Source organism: Sorex araneus, chromosome 2 (genome assembly GCF_027595985.1).
Source record: "Sorex araneus isolate mSorAra2 chromosome 2, mSorAra2.pri, whole genome shotgun sequence".
In the NCBI taxonomy this organism is placed as follows: domain Eukaryota; kingdom Metazoa; phylum Chordata; class Mammalia; order Eulipotyphla; family Soricidae; genus Sorex; species Sorex araneus.
The window spans coordinates 15534691-15558531 of record NC_073303.1 but is presented as its reverse complement, the minus strand read 5'-3'; the positions used below and the strand labels follow the sequence as shown (position 1 = coordinate 15558531).

Here is a 23841-nt window from a genome sequence, read left to right as displayed (position 1 = left end):
AAAGACAGTGTCTTAGAAAGATGCATTGGAGCTTAACTGGGGCTTCAAAGACTCAACGGAAATGGTATTTCCAGGGGGAGGTAAGACCTGGAGGAAACTGGAACAGTTTCTCCCAACTCCGGGCAATGAATGCACCTTGTTGAGGATGCTGATTTGCTCTGTGTTTTATGCTGGACAGGCCAAAGTCAGCAGGGTGCAAAGAGATCACTAATTGCTTCATCTATTTTCTCATTTAGCCAGGGGAACGTCAGAGCTCATTCAGCCTCAGAATGGAAAATTACATGTCCAGAAAATAGTCGCACTGAAGGAATGACAATGCAATTCTGGTTCCGCTTGCTCACATATTTTATTTATCCAGTGAAGGGAGGAGAGGAGAAATCAAAAAGACAGAACTTGAAGGGGCACCCACTCAGAGGGAATACCACAGTCACATCTTTCGTTTCCTTCTGTCTTCATTTAAATCCACAGATGAAATAAAAGTGCAAAGGGATGAGGTGAACACCTTGCTGAGAAAAGTGTTCTTATTTGAGAAAGAAAACCCCTTTTGAAAGTTTTTATCTACTTTTTTTGGGGGGAGGGGGGCATTCCTATTGAAGAATGGCTTCCTTCTGTCTTTACAAAAATATGATAGCATTATATCTATAAACTGCTGGGTTGGATATCTATCAGGGTGGGTCATGGGGAGGTGCTGACTTGGCAGATTTTCAGGAGTTTAGGCCTGAAAAAAAATCCCATGGGGTGCGAGCCACGAGGACCCCACCCGTATCTATCCTGGGGTGGCATGGGGAAATACGATGACACGGGCAAAAAAAAAAAAAAGTCCAGATTTCACAGTCAGACCCTCTTTATGCAGTTGTAGAAATGGACATGTGGGAAGTCAATGATTTCCCCCAGGTCCATCCAGCTATGTAGCAGAAGGAAGTCCAATTTCTTGACTTCTGGTACAGTGCTCAGGAGCACTGCCTAACAAGATACCCCTATTCGTCCCCTCTTCTCTAGGATCCCAAAGATGTGAATTTAGCTTTCTAAATAAGAACCCAGCTGGAGAAAGCAAAGAGATTTAGAACGCCGCTACCTCTGGACCCAACCTTAAGACCATCACCTTAAGTTAGGGTTCAAAGACAAATGTTTGGGTCTGATTCAGGGAGCTCAATTTTTTCTATGGACACACATGACACTATTTACACAGAGACAGGAGTGGGGGGGGGCAGCACCACACAGGAAAGATCAGGAACCAAAACTAGATCAGAAAAGAAATCATGGCAGCCACCGGGAGGCTGGTGTACACCGGGGAGCACTTTCCAACACTACGTAGAAAGACACTATGTCACAATGGATGAGAGAGTTCCAGAGGGCTCCCGGGGACATACAGAAACACCCCTACAAGCATCTAGGTGTGTGCACACAGGTGGACGTGTGGCACGGACCTCCACGACCCCCCCACCCCAACCAGGCAAGTGTGAGATGCCCAATGCAGCAGTCCCCGGTCCTTCCCTGTCCTTGTGTCCGAGCCTGTCCCGTGCCATGCGGACCGTGCGTGTGCATCAGAGAGGGAGGTGGGGCTGGAGAAGGGTTCAGGTGGCCGATACGGGCTGGACATTTTGCACTTTGGACAAAGTGACGGGGATCTTCGTTTCTCCCGGCCCCGGCGCTCTGGTCACCGGCTGGGTGTGCACCTTCGCGTCCGCGATGCGCTCCTTGAACTTCTGCTGCAGGAATTTTTCTTCTTTGGAGTAACTTTTGGCAAATACCGACATGAGCAGGCACCCCGCCATGGACGTGCCCCCGACGCAGAAGAGAACAGCTCCCGCTAGCTTGCACAGGTCCAGGGCGCTGTTGAACTGGACGGCGTGGGTGTCCACCACCACAAAATCGGCCTCACCAAAAGCTTCGATTTTGGGGGGCACGAGAAAGCCCACTGCCAGAACAGTCAATCCGAGCATCACGAAGATCGAGCCGGAGATGAGTCCGACCTGGGGAAAAAAACAGCAAAGCAAGAGAAGATGCAAAACTTCAGTTCTGGATGGGAGATGCATGCTGAAAGCAGGCGAGGGACCAAACCTGATGGCCTCTCAGTATCTGTATTGCAAACTATAGTGTGTGTGTGTGTGTGTGTGTGTGTGTGAGTGTGTGTGAGAGACAGAGACAGAGATAGAGAGGGAGAGAGAGAGGAAGGGAGAGAGAGAGAGAGAAGAAGGGAGAGATAGAGAGGGAGAGAGAGAGGAGAGGTACCTACCATAGAGGCAGGCTGGGTGGGGAGTGGCAGGAGGGAAACAGGGGATATTGGTGGTGGGAAATGTACACTGGTGGAGGGACAGGTGTTGGAACATTATCCGACTGAAACTCATCATGAAGGCTTTGTAGCTATATCTAACAGTGAATAGGGGAAAATAAAAACCTTCAGTTCTCCTTGATTCCTCTGGATTGAGCTTGTTTTTTTTTCCCCAGGGGAAAAGTGAATTTTCCCAGTCACCACAAATTTATATAAGATGTCAACATTATTTTCTCATTAAAAAAAGTTGAAGACCAGAGAGATCTTATAGATGGCAAGACCTTTGCCTTCTTCCCACTGACCCTGGTTTGAATCCCCAGCACCCCATATAGTCCCCTGAGCATTCTCAGAGGTCACTCCTGCGTACAGAGCCAGGAGTAGCACCCGAGTACAGCAGGGGTAAGGAGTAAACCCAGCTTGCTCCTCAGAAAGATGCAATGCTGGGGGTATGATGGGAGGATATTGACAGTCTGCGACATTTCCCTCCAAAGAAGTGGAGAAGGGAGAAGGGAACCCTAAATTGCTCATGGACAGGAGTGAAGCTGGAGTCTCGTGGAAGGCATCTTACTGGCCTCTGGATGGCTCACTATTAATGTACAGAGGTAGGGCTAGAATCCACAAGTCTGACCTCCTGGGCCAGTGCTCTTAGTCCCCCAACTGGTAACTTCTTGGACTGTACTTGTGTAGCTGGTGAGAAGTGTAAGAGTAACAGATAATGTATCGCAATCCATAATGCCAAAAATAAGAGAGAAAGAGGGAGGGGGAGAGAGAAAGAGAGAGAGAGAGAGAGAGAGAGAGAGAGAGAGAGAGAGAGAGAAAAGAGAGAACAGAAGTGGTTGCATAGAGGCAAGCTGGGGTAAGGGTGGCTTGAAGGGGTGGGAGGAAAACTAGGGACACTGGTGCTGGGAAATTACACTGGTGGAGGGATGGGTGTGGGAACATTGTATGACTGAAACCATGAGCAACTTTGTAATGCTCTATCTCACTGTGATTCAATGAAAAAAAAAAAGTAACAGATGAACACCTAAGTGCCTGGACTCATGCACTGAAAAGTAGTGCAACAAGGAGCTGAAATGGTTTAAGTTCAGAAATTCAAAACGAACTAACTGAGCTGTGAATTCCAGAAACTGCCAACTAGTACTTGAATCATAAAGAAAACCTGCTCATTTAAAATAAGTATAAAACTAAAGTGACAACTAATTTAAATATAGAAAAAGTATTCAAGACATTCTCATTGTTAATTCCCCCATCACCATCTCTTAAGTGATCACTGATAACAGTAAATAGTTCCAAGTTGTGAGGAGTAAATAAAACCAAATAATTATAAGTAGCTATTACTATGACTCCTGCTTGGAAACATACCCCTTGTAAAATTATGCTGTCAAGACAACATTACAACAGTCATTTGGCAGTTTGAATACAAAACAGTTAATACTGATATTTACTTTGAAACATTTTAAATTTCCTCCAGTTTGTAATTATTTTTAGTTAAAAATATGAGGTTTGTGAAATAACCAACGTATAATGCCACTTAATCTTGAACATTTGGAGTATATTAACTTAGCTGATTTATTATTAAATTGCAGGACCATGTATTGATTAGGAAGCTTTGGATATTGAAAGGAAAGTATATTCACAAGTCTGTCACCATAACAGTGAGAAAAGAACTGAATGTCTTTTACTATTGAATAACTTTTATGACTGAGGCATAGTGCTTCATATGTTTTCACTTAATCCTTACCAACATCTTGGTCCAAATGATCAGGTGGTATGAACTGGGTGCTAACCCAGGTATGTGTAGCTTTTTTAAAAAACAAAATTGATTAACTAATTATTATTATTATTATTATTATTATTATTATTCTTTTTGGGTAACACCTGGAGATGCACAGGGGTTACTCCTGGCTTTGCACTCAGGAATCACTCCTGGTGGTGTTCAGGGGACCACACGGGATGCTGGGAATTGAACCTGGGTCGGCTGCATGCAAAGCAAACGCCCTACCCACTGTGCTATTGCTCCAGACCCTTATTATTATTTTTTAAACAAATTTCATGATGATTTGTTACATTCAGTATTCCAACCCCAATCCCACCACCATTGCACCACCATTGCCCTCAATAATTTATTTTATATTGCTTGTTATAAACAATTTGCTAAAAGAATAATTAAAAATATTTCCTTAGAAGAAAGTTGGTGAAGATTGTTGTGTCTCACCATGGAGACATTAAGCCCTGGTTTAAAAGATTACTAAGGTATTGCTACAGATTTAACCATCTATGTTTATATTTTGTTAATCGAGATTGGCTGCCTGCTACATTTCTGTGTTACCTCTAAGCCCAGCTTCACACATTAATTTTTCTACTTCAGCAATTACTGTTTTATGTATTACTGCTCCTATTACTATTACTACTACTATTACTACTACTCAGACTATTACTACTGCGAGAGCAGAGTAATAGTCACCATATTTGAGCAGGTTTTCTTTAGGTAATATTGTAAAGGAACTGAAAAACAAATGGAAGAAAGTCAATATTTTCTGGAAAAAAATCTATCCTACAGAAGAAATAAGTATTTCAGGATTGCAAAAAAATATAACAGCTGGGAGGCTTTCTATATTTTTCTAAGATGGTGACAAATTTACCTTTGAAAACAAACTATAACTTTTTCGAAATGACTCACATTGGAAAATTCTAAATGTGTAAACCAACTTAAATATCCATGGCGACATGCTTTCATGCCACTAAGTTACCTCCTCTTTAAAGAACTGGCACCAACCCTCAGAGATTGAGGACAGCATATGTATCCAACTGACTATCTGAGATACTTAAGAACAGCCAGGCCAAGCAGCGCTGTCTTCTGCTTCTATCTTGTTCCACCCCCCTTTGCCCCCCCCACCCCCACAGGTGCTCATTCTAACCTTGGGCTCCATAAGAATTCCTAGGAGGTTGAAGCCACCAGGATGCTGCATCCGGGGCCAGGTGATTGACTCTGAGTTGCTCTGCCCCTCATCTGAGCAGTGCTTTGTAGATTAAAAATTCACTCTAGGAATAGCCGTCAGAAGTTAAAACACAAACTGTGCTTTGCAGATGGCAGAGCTCCTGTTTCCTTCAACAACTAGAAGTTGCCTGGACTCCCCAAGTCTTCCCCCAGGTCCTAATTATATCAGGGGTTCAGAGAGAAACCTGTGATCTGTTGGAGGGAGCATGACTACTGTAGAGTCAACCCCCGAGTTTCTGCAAGTGCCATCAATGCCAATGAGCATCTCCAAAAGATGCATCTAGAACAACACATCAGGGATGAGGGGCATGAAGATGCAATCACAAATATGAGACCTGGGCATCTACAGGAATCTGGTACCATGTAGGAATAAACTCTGTGTGTGTGTGTGTGTGTGTGGCGGGGGAGGGGGTTGCTATATGCTATCATTAAAAATTAACTCTGGATACTGTCCTGAGTTGAGATACTTTTTGGTTTGAAGGGAAAGGGCTGTATTAAGAGGTGCAATATGGAGGCCATTTATGGGTTTATGAGAGCAGAACAGCCCTGTCTGAAGAAAAGGACTGTTCCAGGTGAGGTTCTTCCCCAGGGAAATCAGAGCATCCCAAGGCTGCAAGATTAGAGCAACACCAATGATGAGAAACAGTCGCTACCATTGGATACAAGGACTTCTGATGACTCATTGACTGTAGGAAGGGTGAATCTAGGCCTGTATGTCAGAAAGGAGGAATGGACAGGAAGAACAACTTGGATGACCAGAAATTCTGTGGGGGAGGCTTCCAAGCCAGAGAATTTCATGACTTTGACCGACATCCTTTTGGCTGTATCTCTGTGAATCAGTGAGGCTTGAAAATACCTCTTACTCCAATGTGCAAAGCTGGCAGCAATGGCAACACAGCTGGACTTGCAGTGCGGAGGCAATGATGACTGTCCAGAGCAAGAATAAGCATGACAGGGAAACTCTGGGTGAGCTTAATGTGAAAGGAGCTATCCGGGACGGAGGTAATTCAGAGGAAGTGCATCTAGAGGTCAACTGGTTCTCCTACTTCATCACCCCTAGGCCTGCTGCTCACTCTCCCTCCTACCTAGCAGGATCTGAGCTCTGAAACAGCTCCAGTGATGTCATCTGCTCCAACCATTGCCCCTCAGTTGGACACCGTCCTTATGACATGTAAACACATTCACTGACATCTTCAAAATTTATTATAGTGTCTGCATTTCTTTCTAGTCACCGCATGGAATCAGTCCCACTCTTAGGGCCAAAACAGCCATAATGCTCCTAAAATTCTTCCCTCTAAGGTCACACACAGAGGCCTCACCATCTGCTCCAAGGTGATTTTCTTATTCAAATAATCTGTAAGTCATCAATCTCAGACACTTGCGCTTCCCGTAACCCCCAATGATTGTCTTTGACTCAACTTCTGTTGCTCTGTCTACCTCTTTAACAACTCGTATTCTGCTTTGCCAGACTTCTAAATACTTGTTGTTGTTCTCCAAGGTATCAAGTAAAGGGTTAATATGCAAGATATATAAAACACTTATAAACTTCAACAACAACAACAAAAAAATAATCTCACCAAAACTGGGGAAAAGAGATGAAGAGGTACTGCGCCCAAAGAAGACATATACATGCTGGTAGGCATATGAAAAGTATTCATCATCATTTATTATCAGAGAAATGTAAACCAAAATAATAACGAGAGGTTGTCTCACACCAGTGAGAATAGAATACATCAAAAAAGACTGGAAACGACCAGTATTGGTTGATTTCATTTTATGTGTATGTGTGTGTGTGTGTGTGTGTGTGTGTGTGTGTGTGTGTAAAGCACAGGTATCTCTACACATACCTATATGTACATACAATATGTATCTATGCTTATATATTTTTAGTGAGTTTTCACATTCATAAATAACATACCCATGTGATCTTCATGAAAACATTTATAATATCTTGAATGCCAGTGGCATATTAGACACCTGGCTCAATAGATCTGTCAGGCAAATGTTTGTTTTTTGACACATTGGGAAGCAACCACCCACATATCTGAGTATAAGATGAGCCAAACTGCCAAACTTGGCTTTGTCTTTCATTGGTCCGGGCCAGTAGGGATTCATTCATTGGAGACAACATTTATACAGGGCAAGGATCTGACTTGGCCAACTATAATTATAATACATAACATGGGACACGAGTCCAATTCTAAATTAACACGGGCTTTGAGCAATCCACATTAACAATTATGTTACAAAATATTTTAAAGTATATTTTCAGTTTTATTTCTATTTCAGCATTCACTGTCCCATAAGGCATCTGGTAATAGTAACATGCACTGAATGCGAGTGCCACATATTATTCTGGGCTCTTTATAAATACTAGGACTGGAGCGATAGCACAGTGGGTAGGGCGTTTGCCTTGCATGCAGCTGACCTGGGTTCGGTTCCTCTGTCCCTCTCGGAGAGCCTAGCAAGCTACTGAGAGTATCCCGCCCACACGGCAGAGTCTGGCAAGCTACCTGTGGCGTATTCAATATGCCAAAAACAGTAACAAGTCTCACAATGGAGACGTTACGGATACTGCTCAAGCAAATCGATGAACAATATTACGACAGTGCTACAGTGCTTTATAAATACTATCCTCTTTAATTTTCCTAATATTCTCTGGTACTATATATATGTATATATATATGCCAGACTAGTCGTGTATATGTATGACTAGTATCTATCTACATGTAAATATACATATAGATATGTATGCGTTGCATGCTCTTCTAATTGATGTGTCATTATTAGAGGCAATTAGATAAGTAAACCTTTTCAAAGATACGGAGCTATGAAATGGAAGAGCTGAGATTTGAACCCATGTAATCTGACAATAGGATTTTCTTCATAATTATGGTTCTACATTGCCACTTGTAACATTACAATGCCAACAATTTCAAGTTTATATTAATATGATCATCAAAAAATTCTGGATCTCTTATGAGAAAGTTGGGGAAAATCACAAATCTCCAAGACAGAATTCTTATTAGCTGAAGGGACCTGAGGCATTATGTAAGGGTATATATTTTTTTTTCCGGGATCACTTCTGAATGCTTATCTTTGATTTCCAAATGTTAGACAGCCCCATTCTATGTCTTAGGATTTCACTGAGTCTCATGCTTTCTATTCATTTTATATGCTGATAGTTTGCAACCTACAGCAAATAGATCAAGCAAATATATTAGTTTTGAATATATATTTTGTGACCTCTCTCGCACTGTTAGGGGGCCCCTCCTGGTGATTTTTGGCCAACCAGGGTGGCACTTCAAGACAAAGTCTGCTCTGTCCATGTGGTGACAGTCCATGGGGCAGTGCTCAAGGGCTTCTTAGGCACCACCTGGACATGCTCAGGAGCCACAGTGGGCCAGGGATCCAACTGGGGTCAGTTGCATGCAAGGCATGAGCTTTTACTCCTGTACGACTCTGAACCTGTACAAGGTGGCCAAAACAAAACTCAACAAAACTCTCCATTCCCCGTCTATTCTATTGCTCTCATAGAGTGCGCTGTCATGATGGATTATAATGCCACTCACTAGATAGCTCAGGCTGCAAGTCTTCACGTCATGGCTGACTTGTCTTTCTTACTCAGATAATTAAATTAATCCACAAATCCTGAAAGCTTGGCTTTCAAACTGTGGTGTAGCTGACTACTCAGTAGCTCCACTAATATCAGCCAGCTCCAAACCAGCATCAGAACTGTCTGTTAGATACTTTAACCATTTCCTAAATAATCTACCTGCTTTTGTTCTCGTTTTAAAAGGATCTAGTCCTGGGGTGATAGTACAATGGGTAGCGCGTGTGTCTTGAATGCGACTGATCTGGGTTCAATCCCTGGCATCCCCTATGGTCCCCCATGCACTACCAGGAGTGATTTCTGAGTGCAGAGCCAGAAGTAACCCCTGAGCATTGCAGGGTGTAACCCAAAATGCAATAAAAAACAAATACAAAATCCAAAAGGATCTAGTTCTCATAAAGTATTCATGATCATCCTTTATAATGCTAGCTGGATCATCTTTTTGGCTTACAGTATTCACGGTGGGCCAACTTCTCTCCAGGAAAATGTCCTCACTGCCATCTAAAGATTCTACAAACACCGGGTCATCCTTCTGAAGACAGCGCCCTCCTCGCTCCCTCTGACTTCCCTCTGGCCAAACTGGAACTCTGGCTCATTTTCAAACACAACTTGCTCCCATTTCAGACCTTTGGTCTCGCAAATCTCTCAGCCTAGAATGACCGTCAGAAAGACTAGCTTTCTGATCTGCGACCTCAGCTCATCCTGTCATTTGTTCAAATGTCACTGCCTCTAGGTTTCTACCATCAGCCCCTCTCAATGCCAGGCCTCCGTCACTCCTGATCTTTTTATCCTGTCAGATGTCTTCATGGCACTTGTCACTGTGAGACACTGTAGGTTGTTGTTTGTTTACGGTCTGTCATTCGTGACACACACTAAGTTCCATGAGGGCGATATTTTCTTTCTCCTTTTGGCCACTTCAATCTCTGGCATTTTGGGACCTTGGGACACAGGATAGTTGCTCCCTAATTACATGTTGAGTGGCTGAGTAAATTGCAGAATAAGATTTCTTTATTTGCAGAACCTGAGATGCAGCTCCATGCTATTGATTCTCGTGAATGATGAGCTGGTATTCTAAGCATTATGTTTTTCCATGAACTCTCTCCCAGTTTTAAATTTAAATTTATTTTGGGGGGAATCTCAGGAGGTTCTCTAGAGGCTTATAGGCCAGGGGGCCCCACTTGCATATCTTAACTAGCTGGGCCTGTGATTCAATGCAAGTGCTCTTGGATGCAATGATGCTCGGGTCCAATGATGCCAGGGATACCCCTGTGGTACTGGGTGACTTCAAGCTTATCTTGGTGGTGCTCGGGGGCATTCGAGGCTGCACCCAGCAATGTGGTGCTGGGAATAGAACCTGAGTCAGGAGCTACATTTGTGCCCTAACCACCCTACTATCGATAAGACCCCAATTTTTAATAATAGTAATCTGTCAAACCATGGCCCGAGACTGTCAGGGAGGCCAAAAGCAAATAATGTTTTGCCTATGCATGAGTCACAGTTGGTGAGCGGAGTGCATACCAAAAACAGTGACAAGAATGACAATTATTGACAGCCAACACTGATTATGGATTAACCTGAAATAGACAATGGTGCTGTGTTGAGAGGCTTTCTTCTTTTGTTTTTTTTTCTTCTTGGGTCACACCTGGTGATGCAAAGGGATTACTCCTGGCTTATGCACTCAGGAATTACTCCTGGCGGTGCTCGGGGGACCATATGGGATGCTGGGAATCGAACCCGGGTTGGCTGAATGCAAGGCAAATGCCCTACCTGCTGCGCTATTGCTCCAGCCCCAAGAGGCTTTCTTTACTGTCAGGTTTATAGTCTTCCTACGACTGGGAAGACAGCTAAACTAAATATTGCTAGGGGTGAGATACACTCAGAATGCCAAACCTCACAGCTACTGCTCCCAGGCAGTATTTGCCCTATCCAGAAGCTCTTCCACATCCCGAGTTAAGTGCAGGTTTCTTGACTTACCTTCCAGAATACGGAGCTCCACCTGTTAGGTGATCTCTGGATCTGGAAATCATCCTCATACTCCCAGATGGAGGTGGTGCAGTCCTCATAAAACTGGTGCAGGTAGGACCGGACTCCGTAGCGCTGGTAGCTGCCCTCTGTAGCTGCCTGCACTTGTTTGGACCCACAGACATGGCTGCAAGATCTCATCCTCCCAGCTGGAATGACAGCGTCCACATCTAAGTACCCGGGCTCTGATTTCAGGAGGGTAAGAACCAGTCCAAGGGGCTGGAGTGATAGCACAGTGGGTAGGGTGTTTGCCTTGCATGCGGCTGACCCGGGTTCGATTTCCAGCATCCCATATGGTCCCCTGAGCACCGTCAGGAGTAATTCCTGAGTGCAGATCCAGGAGTAACCCCTGTGCACAGCCGGGTATGACCCAAAAAGCAAAAAAAAAAAAAAAGAACCAGTCCAAGTAATGCTGGCCTATTTGAAGTCTTTTCATTTTTTTTTTTTTGGTAGTTTGGGTCATAAATGGGTAGTACACAGAGACCAGAGGTGGTGCTGGGGTTTGAACCCTTTTAGCCGCATGCAAGGCAGGTGTCTAACCCCTGTCCTATTTCTAAGGCCCTGTGAACTCTTTTCTTAAGCAAAAAGACACAAATAATGACCTTCCTTGCTTTGTCTAATAAAAGTAACATTGACATATGGCCTCATATAGACTTCAGGTGTAGAGCATCATACATTCACATTATATACTATATTATAAATATATATACTAAATAAGTACATTTAATTCACCACTAATAAAACTATTTTCATGCTTCAGTATAGAACTACTCCCTTTTACTTGATTTTGCTCATCCCCTTCTGGTAATTGTTAATTTAATCTTATGATCTAAAAGTTCATTTCTGTTTTATCTAGACGAATACTCTGTAGATCAGTTCATATTATTGCAAATGGCAGGAGTTAATCTTTTTATTATAACTGAACAGTACACACAATATATATACATATATGTACATAAATGAATACTAAAAACATATATAATACATAAATTCATATATATAAACTTACCCTATCATATCATCTTCTGTAATGTGTTGATGAGCACTAACATTATTTCAAACTCTGTGAAAAACGCTCTGATAAACCGGAGAGTAATATATTCCTTTTGAATTAAAGTTTTCCTATTTCTCATCTAATGTGATTTTTCTGGAAAAAATCTTTCTAAAACTTCCTGTGCCAATACCCAGATGTGATTTCATTTAGTATTATCTTAAGCAGATGATTAATAAGACCTGATTACTTATCTCTATACAGAGGTAGAGTCATTTTCAAGCTACTTTGTTTGAATTGCAGTTCTTTGAAATTTGACATGTTAACAAAACTTCAGTGAAGGGGAGATGAGATTAGCATTACTAATTCTGCTTTGTCACTGAAGAAACTGAGGCATAGAAAAAAAATCATCTGCTAAAGTTTATCCTGTGAGTCAGGGAGCCGAAGAGAGATGACAAGCCACTAAGCAGGAGTATGGACTGAATCATAAACTTGCATAAATAGAACAAACTTATATAAGTATCATTTTTTGGGTTTTCTATAAAGCAGCTAAGACTTTAGCATTGAAAAAAAGGAAAAAATAGGACTGAAGCTTAAAAAAAAAAAAACACCTCCCTGATAGCAAAAGTCAGAGTTATTTTCCTGTGATGGTGGCGTGTTCTTTCTCAGGACTGAGCTCCAAGGCAGCGGGACCGTGTCACGGATGGTACTCACGCCCTGCACAGCTTGTTTCCAGCCCATTAGGCTAAGTGTTTCTGCTTTATAAGATGAGACTTGGTAGTCCAACTTTGTTAAACACAAGATGGGTAAAATCCGAAAAGAGATCGAAAGTGTCATCGAACAAATGTGTTTTTAGCTTGAGTGAGGAAAGGCCATACTCCAAGTCAGAATGGATTTTAGTGATGGCAGATCTGTCCCAGAAACGGCATCACCATGAGCCTTACTTTCTATTCCAAGAGTGCAAAGCTCAGGGACAGAGTCTGGGCAGCCTCTCGCTGTCCATCTGAAACATATTGGTCAGAGCATCTCAAACGAGCACGGGGCCCTCATCCTTCAGGTTAGAGGGTGGGGAACTGTTGAGGTGGTAGAACAGAAAGGGCATTTGGATGCAGCTAACCCAGGTTCCATTCCCGGTACCCCACTTGGTCCCCCGAGCTCTGCCAGGAGTGATCCCTGAGTGCAGAACCAGGAATAAGTCCTGAGCACAGCTGGATGTGACCCCCAGACAAAAGTACAACACAAAGCAAAAACACCCAAACATCATAAGATGGTTGGACAAGATAATTTTCAACTCCTTCCAGATAGCTTTCCAGGAGTCATTGGCTGTGACTCTACAGAATGAGTTGATAATATTTGCTGCATAAACAACTGGGTTTACCAATTTTCCACTTCTATCATTATCCTTAATTGATTAGCAGATTATTCCAAATCCTAATTATACGGTATTATTTTATTTATAGTTTGGTATTGTAAAACTTCTGTTTCTTTATTGATCTATGTTTTAAATTGTTGTATTTAAGGTAACATTCTCACAATAGCGTTTATGATTATGGTCTTGATGTATAGTTACTAAGCCCCCACCACCAGCATGTCCCCTGCCCCTCACCAATGCCCCTGTGGGACCTTTAGTTCACCTGTTTATTCCTCTCCCCTCTGCCATCTTGGTGAAGCTTCTGTTTAAAGGCATATAGAAGTTACTAGTTAGGTGGCTTACTTGGCATTAAGTATACCAAGTGGCTGCACACAGTTTGTTTAACAGGTAACTTCTGGTATCAACTATGTCACCTAAAAAATAGTCCCTGAAGGCCTTAGAGATCTCATTGATCTTTCCAAACATATATCTTGTTGGAATTGAACCCTAAAGGAGAACCATCCTGCATTCTGCATGTATTCTGCATGTACCAGGTCTCCCTAGATCCATGTACTCATGAGAAAACATTTGCAGCTATTTGGAATCTACTTGGTTGGCTGAGGCCACTTTATAGTTTCTTTAAAATCTGCCAATTATTTCTAATAAACTAGGGTTGAGAAGAAATAGGAGGTAGGTCAAAGGGCTTGGTTTCATCTTTTCTTTTCCTTTTTTAAAGGCTATCTTAGCTTTTACTTGATGAGTAAGATTCTGTCAGAATCCTAATCTTGGCATTTGAATAGCCAGGGTAGCAACCAAAACAGTCACGTTAAATTTGTGACTTCTGTCTGGAGTCTAATTCAGGAGGACACTCCCCCCCACCCCAACCCCCCCCAAAAAAAGAGTAATCCTTAACATTCTAGGGAGTGTGTTAAGAGGGACAAGGGATATAAGTGAAAATACTTGTATTGTACTTTTGTTGGTTTGGGGGCCACGTCCAGCGCTGTTCAGATGGTTTGGGGGATCGATTCCGGGCTATGGTGTATAAGGCGAGTGCAGCCCACCCGGGATTGTATGGAGTTGAGCCACATGCTGCTCATTTTGTGGACACTCCCCTGGAGTTGTGGCCTTCTGGTTTCCAGTGTGGCCAGCACGACTGAGCAGAAGCCACATGTGTGTCTGGGAATTTGGTCAGACGTCTGAAAGGGGAGTTGTTTTCAGTTTCCCAGAAAGGCATTCTACATGCTGAGAGATGAAGAGTGACCTGCATTGTTGCTTCTTTTATTTACCAGCTTCCCTTGGGGGTGCAGTTATGCACCAAGGGTTCAGTTCTTTACAGCGCGCCTATCGAACCCCAAAGACCCATGGATGGAGAATATCTGAACTCATTCTAGATTCTTCTGAGAGGCTTACTACAGTCAGCCTATTAAATACTTCTTGTCTCCCACTCTGTTCCCTTGATCTGGTTTGCTGCTCTGTCCTGTGGCTTTTTTGTTTAGGGGCTTCCAGACCGTGTGCAGAGTAGACTACAAGACTCTGGAAGACACGGGCATCTCAGGTCCATCATCTTCACCTCACGCACTTTGAATCTTTTGGTACAGTTTCACCTGTGTTAATGAGGGTGATAGCTTAGGTAATCATTCATTTCATTACTATTTTATTTTGGTTTTGTTAATTTTATTTATGTATGTGTATATGTATGTATGTATGTATGTATGTATGTATGTATGTATGTATGCATGCATGTCATACCCAGCAGTGACAGGGATTATCCTGGCTCCACCCTCAGGGATCATTCCTGGCGGTGCTCAGGAGACCATATGGGGTGTTCTGGGATTGAACCTGGGTCGGCCCTGTGCAAAGCAAGCACCTTCCTTGCTGTACTATGTCTCCAGGTCCTGTTTTGATACTTGAAAGGCCAAATTCTGCTCTAGATCATGTGAGACAATGGCTTCAAATATGCCCAGTCTGCTGAAGAAGCCTCTTAAAAGGAGAAATGCTCACGAAGCAATGAGTGCAACAAAACAGGCACCGAAACCAAGTATTTGCAGTCGGGGAGCGGAGGGAGGTAATACAATTGCTTAGACTCCCTTGAACAATCGTCATATTATGCAATGAAATTCATTTATGTGCTATTATGAGCTCTATGTGTAATAATACATTATAGTAGCCATTTGTTGGAAATTTAATTTTCAGCCTAATGTAGTTACTATTTATCTCACTTGAAAAATGTTCATAGCTATGAAAACAGAAGTTAAGTTTTTCTGCCTCACGTAACTCCAAGAACACTGATGATATTATTTTTTCTCCTGGTCTTCTTGAGAGGAGAGAGGCAGAAATATGAGGCACAAAAAACAAAAAAGATGAGTGTTTTTTCCCCTGGCTGTAGGTGTGAGTCACTTGTGAAGCTAAGCACAGGTTCTGTTATGTTTATTCTCTTTGAAATATTATTCAATATTTTTGCACTGATTTTCTCTGCCATAGCATCGTTCTGAGTGAAGGTCCCATCACTCTCTCTCAGAGCACTCTCCAGAGGGTCAGCAGGCCAAGGTTTAGTCACCCATCCCTTCAGGCCCTTAGCCAACACCAAACCAAAAGGTCAAGTCACATTAAAGACTCTGAGTGGACGCAGGAAGGCCTGGAAGCCTGAGGGCTGTCTCTTCACTTTGAAATTAGGTATTCTGAAATTATGTAAGTATGACCTTAAAATATGAAAATGTGTTTCTACCAATAGCTTATTTCAGAGATTTTTTTTTTCCTGGAGCACGAGAGAGATTGTGACTCCATATTAAATGCTCCTTTACATCCTGTTAATTAGCAGCTAGGCAGCCACTTTCCTAAATTGAAAAGGGAGCAATGATAAACAATTACTTTAAACTATCATGACCATATAGTTAGTAATGCATGTACAGTCCACACAAACATGAGAATATGAAAGTCACTCATATTTTCCTTAAATCTTTTCTTTATGTGCAAACCACAGGTTGCTTTGGTTTTTAGGTGGTATGATTTGGCTCTTACCTTAGATGTTCTCCTCCTTGCTGTTTGCACCTGGGCCTTCCTTTTCAATGGCACATTTTCCAATCCTATTGAAGGAAAAAAAAAAAATCTCTGCAGCATTTCCTCTAGTTAACAAGCTAAATTTCATCAGTTTTTCTTAGGACTTGTTAAGAATTATTTTAATGTTGACCAGAAAACCGAGAAAGACTCCTTGTTCCAGATCAGAGATAACATTTGAAACCGAAGTACAACATTTTATAAGTTTTTAATGAGTTCTCAGGAGAGTACAGAGCGCAAATCAGATGGCATACATGAAAAGGACTTTGCACAAATTATACCATCCTATACAAATGCTATTCTCACTTTGATTGTTTAGGTTCTAGTGGTCAAAGATACAGAAACATTTGTATTTTATAAACTCTAAAGCACAGATTATTCACTTCATTGGCGCTCAAGGATTGCTCTGTTTGCTACTGATGACATTGTAAACACTTGAATTTTATGATCTTTGCATATTTTTGATCTGCTTACATGCATTTGAAAAAAAATATATATTTTTTAATGTATTGGTTTTTTACTTCTGGCTCCTCTACATTCAGGGATCACTCCTGGAAGGTTGATTTTTACTTCCATGTTCATTTTCTTCCTATCAGGATCATTTAACTTTCCTTCTGCTTAAGAAAAAACAGGTGCCCATGCAAGATTTAATTTAAAAGCCATTGCCTGCTATCAAGCCGTTGGTTTCCTACAGTACTCTAGTTTTGCAAAATAAAATAAAATGCCATAAAATAATGCCTATTTTTCAAGGGGGCCGTAAGAATTCCATCCATTTGCAGGAGAACCTCGGAGATTTGAGCTGAGTAAGCTGAGTTGAGACCTGCCCAACTATTTCCAGCATTTTTTTCTGGTCTACACTGACCATAACCACACCTTCAAGGCTTATTTATTTCCTTGCTCCTCTCCTCCCAGTTTTATTCTGTGTGTATAAGCATATTTGGGGAAAGAAGCAAACACTGTTTGGGGATCATGAACATGGATGAGCAAAAGAAAACATTTCACTATCAACCTCCTCAGCCCTGTCACCACCACCAGTCTCTGCAATTAAATTTCCCTTCATTTTCTCTGTCACCTTCTCCTTTTCTTGGTAGGAATCGGCTCTACCCTGCCCTGCACCAAAAGCGGGCCTGAGTAGGAGCCCAAGAGACCTTGGAAAACACATTTCTGCGCCTGAGCCAAAATCCAACTCAACCAGCTCCAGCTGTTTTAAGTCCAGCTGTTCTCTCGGAGGTCATCACTCCGGGCCCGAGGCCCACCGTTTCTGCGTTTCTGCACAACGCAGGTAGAGCCTCCTGCAGCCCTCCAACACCTTTAACAAGGCAAGCGAGTAGGAAGGGCAGGTGGGGGTTAAATTCAGCCTGCAGAAGAAATCAAAGCTAATTAATTTTTCCCTGTTTTGCAAACTCCAGATACATATGTCCATTCATTTTCTCGTACCCAGAGACAACTTTCCTGCTCTGGCAAGCAAAGAAACTCTTCAAGCTGTTCCGATCCACCGCCCCTGGCTCTTACATAACGCGAACCCCCAAGTCGCCCAAGCACAGAGTTGCTTGCCCCTAACGGGGATGTCTCCACGGATTTTTCCATGCGTGGATTTTTGCAGAGATTCGTGCACGCCAGGAAGCATCCCTGGACGAGTGATGCTGTGTGTGTGCGTGTGTGTGTGTGTGTGTGTGTGTGTGCGTGCGTGTGTGTGTGTGTGTGTGTAAGAGTGTGAATATTTGGTGTTTAGAGAGAGGAAGGGAAGAGAAGGGAGGCGAGGGGGACCTGGAACAGGGCGAGTGGCGCTCAGGGAGCCGCGCCCCCGGCTCTGCAGGCGTTACCTGGCCCCTCTGATGGCCCGACCCGTGGAGCAAGTGCAGCCGGCTAGCCGCAGATCTCTCGCCGGGGTCCCATCGCCTCTGCCGCCGCCGCCGCCGCCGCGCCGCCGCCGCCGCCGCCGCCGCCGCTGCTCCCGCCGCCGAGCTCAACCTGCGCGGGATTGACAGCCCGGCGGCCGCGCGCCCGCGCAGCCCAGGCCCGCGCGCCCCCGCCGCCGCCAAGCGGCCACGTGCGCGCGCTGCGCGGGCCCGGGCGAGAGGGCGGGGCCGGAGCCGCTGGCGCCAGCCCAGAGGGTGACAGGTACCGCCCCCGCCCTGCAGAGCCTCCCTGCACCGGCTAGGGCGACCCGGCCTGTCTGACAGGCTACCTCGCCCCCTGTTTTCTAAAGAGCCCGACGCATCCCCATCGGGTCTTTGCAACCTCATCAACAGAGCGGTTTTTAAAATTTATTTTAATTAAAAAACATTTAAAAAAAATTTTATTGCCTTCCAGGAAACATGTTTCTTTTTGAAAGTAGCCTTCAGTTTTTCCCTCTGGCATGTGTTCCTTGAAACGAAGTGTCTGCATTGAGTAGTTTCTGCTTTTTTTAGTGGGGGAGGAGAGTCAAACCCGGCAATGCACAGGGCTTACTCCTGGCTTTGCACTCAGGAATCACTCCTGGCGGTGCTCAGCGGACCATATGGGATGCTGGGAATCGAACCCCGGTCGGCCGCGTGCAAGGCAAACCTCCTACCCGCAGTGCTATTGCTCCAGCCCCAGTTTCTACATTTTTATGGAGCTCATCCCTGGTGGTCTGAGTCCTCACCTCTTTCCAGATGCGGACACGGCCCCCAAGGACCCCACCCCAGCATGAGGCGAGGCCAGACTGGGTCAGCACGTGTCTCTGGCGTGGCAGGCTGGCTTTACTTGTTTATCTCCCAGCGCCAGTCCCACCCCCATGACACCGTCCCTCCACTTTTCTTCCACCGTTGTCACCATTTTCTCCAATTTTCCCAACCTTAAGCCTGCCCCCGTGGCTGGCCCTTAATAATTTGTATAATACTGTTTGTTAGCAATAATTTGCTAAGAGCCCAGCAAGCCACCGAGAGTACTCCGCCCGCATGGCAGAGCCTGGCAAACTCCCTGTGATGTATTTGATCTGCCAAACACAGTAGCAACAAGTCTCACAGTGGACACATTACTGGTGCCCGCTGGAGCAAATCGATGAGCAACGGGATGACAGTGCTACAGTGATTGAATCACCATGAGATGGAGCATTACAAAACTGTCCATGATTGGGGTTCAATCATACAGTATTCTGACACCCATCCCTCCGCCAGTATAATTTCCCAGCACCAATGTCTCCAGTTTCTCTCCCCCCTTCAAATTAATGCAAGTATAATAAGTATACTTATTATTTAATATAAATAGTAAGTATAATATTCTGCTTCAAACCAGACAGGAACAACTGGAAAAGACCAAAGCAAATGTTGAGAAAATTATTTGAAAAAAAAGAAAGGGTAAAGATGAGAACAGTTTGCCTTCTTTTTCTTCAGATTCACAAAAACTCTTGAGCCTGGTTCAATACTATTTTTTTTTTTAATTTGCACTATCAAAGCTTCTGGGAGGGAGGAGGGTCACATTTCTTTTTCTCTTATCCTAGTCTTCATATAAGTGTACCGTTAATAAATTTTGGCACCTTGCTACTCATCTTGCTTTCTCATAGGTTGCAATGGGTCTGCTGCATGTTTATTGAGTAACTCTACGATTGCACTGTGGCTGTTGTCCTGTCCTGGACGATCTCTAGGAATCAGTACAGTGAGGAAGTACATGCGCTGAGAGTTACAACTGTATCAGGTCCTGGGATTTGGGAAGAACTGTGCTGACTTACTTTTCTGGTGATGGGATTGGTGTTGAAATATTGAATGTAATCAATTATTGTGAGCAACTTTATAAAAATAAAATTGAAAAATTAAAAAAAATTTACTGGCACATCTGCCTTGGGTTCTCTAAACCTCAAGTAATTTGAATTATGAATAAAAATAAGATCTGATTTTTACCACTCAGTTTCACTTGAAATGTGAATGACTAGAATTAACTTGCCTTTCGCAAACCATACATTTTATTTATCATTTTTATAAGTATTCAGGGGCTGGAGCGATAGCACAGCGGTTGGGCGTTCGCCTTTCACGCGGCTGACCCGTGTTCGATTCCTCTGCCCCTCTCGGAGAGCCCAGCAAGCTACCAAGAGTATCCCGCCCGCATGGCAGAGCCTGGCAAGCTACCCGTGTGTATTGGATATGCCAAAAACAGTAACAACAAGTCTCTCAATGAGAGACGTTACTGGTGCCCGCTCGAACAAATCGATGAGCAACGGGATGACAGTGACAGTCTCTACTGAGTCAATTAATTGAGAGAAGTATTCAGAAACAAAGATGCTTGCTTTGCAGAAACTAAGTGTTTATTTAGGACCTGCTGCATGATTTCCCTGGGTTGTATTCCATAGAAAAATTTAGCAGAGCCTGTCTTATTAAGTTATGATTTGATACACATATAGGGAATGCTTGTCATTTATAAGTCAAAAGGATAAGTCACAAACAGAAGCAACAAGGAAGGTCACAGAGACCAGGGGTCAGGAGAGGTTGTAGATTTCTGAGTTGTTTTCTGTAAGGGATGCTTTGATGTGATCTTCACCTGCCTGTGTGACCTTCATCTTAATCCCCCTTCCTCTGCATTCATCATTTCTTATCACACTGAACATATTGGATGTTCTCCAATCACAGCTTGCAATTTCCTCATTCCTTTATTTGCTTTAGAAGTTCTGTGTGTTTTGCCTTCTCTACCTATGCATCTCCAACTGCTATTTATTATGAATTTATTTGGGTCACCCCCAGCCCAAGGACTTAGGAACCCAAGGACTTAGGAGTCCTTACTAAGGACTCAGTAAGTAGCAATACTCAGCCACTCCAGGTAATCCTTGGCCAGTTAGGGAGAATGGTTCAATGCTCACATTTTGCAGTATAGTTTTTGATTGGGTTCAGCATCACTGGGGGAAACCAAGGCCACACTTAGTTGTGTTTTTGGAGGGGTTATGTGGTATTGGGGAACAAACCTGGGCCCTTGTGTATGAAAGACACGAGCCCCTGACACTTCGCTATCTTTATGGGTCCCAGTTCTTTTAAAGATATATTTAAATAGGGTAACTACACACTACACACGCCTGCTTGGAACCATATGGTCCCAGGAATCAAATTCAGGGTCAGGCATGTGCTCTACCATTTGTGGCATTGTTGTACCCAAGTTTCAGATCCCCAATGGTGGAGAGACCAAGTTCACACACAATAATGCAAAAGCACTGTCACCGTCACTGTCATCCCGTTCCTCATCGATTTGCTTGAGTGAGCACCAGTAACATCTCTATTGTGAGACTTTTTGTTATTGTTTTTTGGTATATCGAATACGCCACGGGGAGCTTGCCAGGCTCTGCCGTGCGGGCGAGATACTCTCGGTAGCTTGCCGGGCTTTGCAAAACCAAAGGAACTTTATTACTAGCCCGAGCCAGCACTAGCTCAAGCTAGGGTTCAATTCTCATCCAACACAGTGGAGTCTTGACAAGGACCCCAACTCTAAATCACAAGCAATTTGTATAGGGTTCAGACTTAAGAAATAATTTATATACTGGTCTATTTTTAGCACCGGCCCTATTACAATGGTGGTCAGCAATTAGGCAATGGTTAGCAGCAGTTTCTAAGGAGGGTGCAGTGACCCTTCATGACCGGTCAGACCCAACTGCCCAATTCCTTATCTTGGCAAATGACTCATTTGGGAGTTTACCAAAAACTGCAAGTCCTGCTTTGGGAAACGGAAACTGAGGCCTAGCTGAGATTTAATGTTGGCTGCAGCCTGTCATGGCTTCTGAAGAGCCTGCTTTTGGGCCCGAAGCATTTCCTGGCCTAAGTGTCATCTACTCTTCAAGTCCCAGTGAAGCCACCATCTTTTCAACAAAGCCCTTTTTGATTAGCTTGAATAGAAAGCCTGTCCTACATTTCAAATCCTTTCATCATCCAGTCTTCCCTGTTTTATGGCTCTGCTACTTTGGGGGACTTCTATTGGAATTATTTTTTTCTATCCATTCTGTCCTGCTGGGACAAGCTCACAATTCATGTTGTATTCTACACAGTGACTACTAGATGACTTTGTACGAATTAAACATTCATTTCTGTTTAATAATAAATTAGGGATCCAGAGAGAGTAGTGTGGATATGGCAGTATTGATCCCTGGCCAACCTGGGTTTGATCTCCGCCACGCCATATAATCCCCTGAGCCCCACCAGAAGTAATCCTTGAGTAATCAGGAGTAATCAGGAGTCATTCCTGAGCACAACCCGGTGTGGCTCCAAAAACCAAACCAAAGCAAAACGAAATTTTAAAATTCTGGTAAATTAGGGACTAAATCACGTGGCTCTGAAGATGAGCTTTGGTGGGTGGTAACCAGGTGTGGTCCGGGGAGGAGAAAGGAGTCTTCACATAGGTGGAGGGAAGGAAAAGCGCAGGATTCCAGGGGGAAGCCTCAGGAGTTTGTACCTGGAACTCAGCGTTTGTAGGAAAGGGATGGGACAGTGATAGAGAAGTGGTTTCCCATGATCTGTCCACACACTGATGAGAGGCAGAGCCCAGAACTGCTGGGTGTTTTGCTGTTGACCTCTGTTGCTTCTCGGGGGGTCTGCTGCCTGGCCAGCCTTCATCTGCCTGGCCACATGGCCTGTCCTGGCCACGGGGTTCTGCGTCAGACGGGAACGTATGATCAGATTCTTCTATTTCTGGACACAACAGATGTCGGTTCGCTTTTTGCTGCTTGATGATGATGGCAAGTTCCTAGTGATCAAAGATCCAATCTCACATTGGCAGCGACTGGGAGGTTCCTTCAAGTTGTTTCTGAGGCCCAGCCTTTCTCCTTGCAGGGAATCTTTGCTTTGATGATTGATGAGTACAGGCAGAGAGGACATGAAGGGAAGAGGGGTGACAGCTCTTAGCCTTGCCCAGGAGGGACTGGTGATTCAAGGGAGTCCTAGGTAGAGAGTTTGCATCCAGATATATTTGCTTTTCTACATTTGTTTCTCTGCCGGGAACACATCGGAGCTAGGCTTATCTTATGAAGGCATTAGTACAAGAGAATGTTGAGTATTTCAAAGAGCTTCTTTTTTTTTTTTTTTGAGAGGGAACATATTATTTGCTACAAGACGTGTAACAGAAAATCTTTTGGCTGGAGGAGAATAAGATAGGTTCTGGGATGGAAGAACTGACCCCAAATCTCAAAGTGCTGTGTCTCCACGGTGGGCTTACCCTGTGTTCCCCCGCCAAATAACTCAGCTTTATTAAGGTATGACACCAAATATTGTGTAAATTTATTGAGTACATTGTGTTATATATATGAGTAGGGTATTTGCCTTGCACGTGGCTGACCCGGGTTCGGTTTCTCTGTCCCTCTTGAAGAGCCTGGCAAGCTACCAAGAGTATCTTGCCCACACGGCAGAGCCTGGCAAGCTCCCCGCAGCGTATTTGATATGCCAAAAAAAGTAACAACAAGTCTCACAATGAAGACATTACTGGTGCCCGCTCAAGCAAATCGATGAACAACAGGATGACAGTGCTACAGTGCTATGTATATACATATATATATGTTTTATACATATGTTTTATACACACATATATATTTTATGTAATGCAAAGTGATTGCATA

The 23841-nt window shown here is 43.6% G+C and overlaps 1 protein-coding gene across 1 annotated transcript; it reads right to left on the bottom strand.

Annotated features, from left to right (window-relative positions):
- Window positions 1-327: 327 nt before the first annotated feature.
- On the bottom strand, window positions 328-18301 carry NRSN1 (neurensin 1). Its single transcript, XM_055127083.1, has 4 exons — window positions 18125-18301; window positions 16266-16330; window positions 10858-11054; window positions 328-1973 (listed from the first exon to the last, which is right to left on the bottom strand). Exons 3-4 carry the CDS (start codon window positions 11044-11046, stop codon window positions 1575-1577), a joined length of 588 nt encoding a protein of 195 aa, XP_054983058.1. The 5' UTR covers window positions 11047-11054; window positions 16266-16330; window positions 18125-18301; the 3' UTR covers window positions 328-1574.
- Window positions 18302-23841: the final 5540 nt, after the last annotated feature.

What these genes read in the sequence shown, in the direction of transcription:
- NRSN1 (XM_055127083.1), bottom strand. Translation starts at nt 11,046, where the DNA reads ATGAGATCTTGCAGCCATGTCTGTGGGTCCAAACAAGTGCAGGCAGCT. An exon ending in GGAGCTCCGTATTCTGGAAG is followed by an intron (nt 1,974 to 10,857) that starts GTAAGTCAAGAA and finishes TTTTTTCCCCAG; the next exon opens with GTCGGACTCATCTCCGGCTC.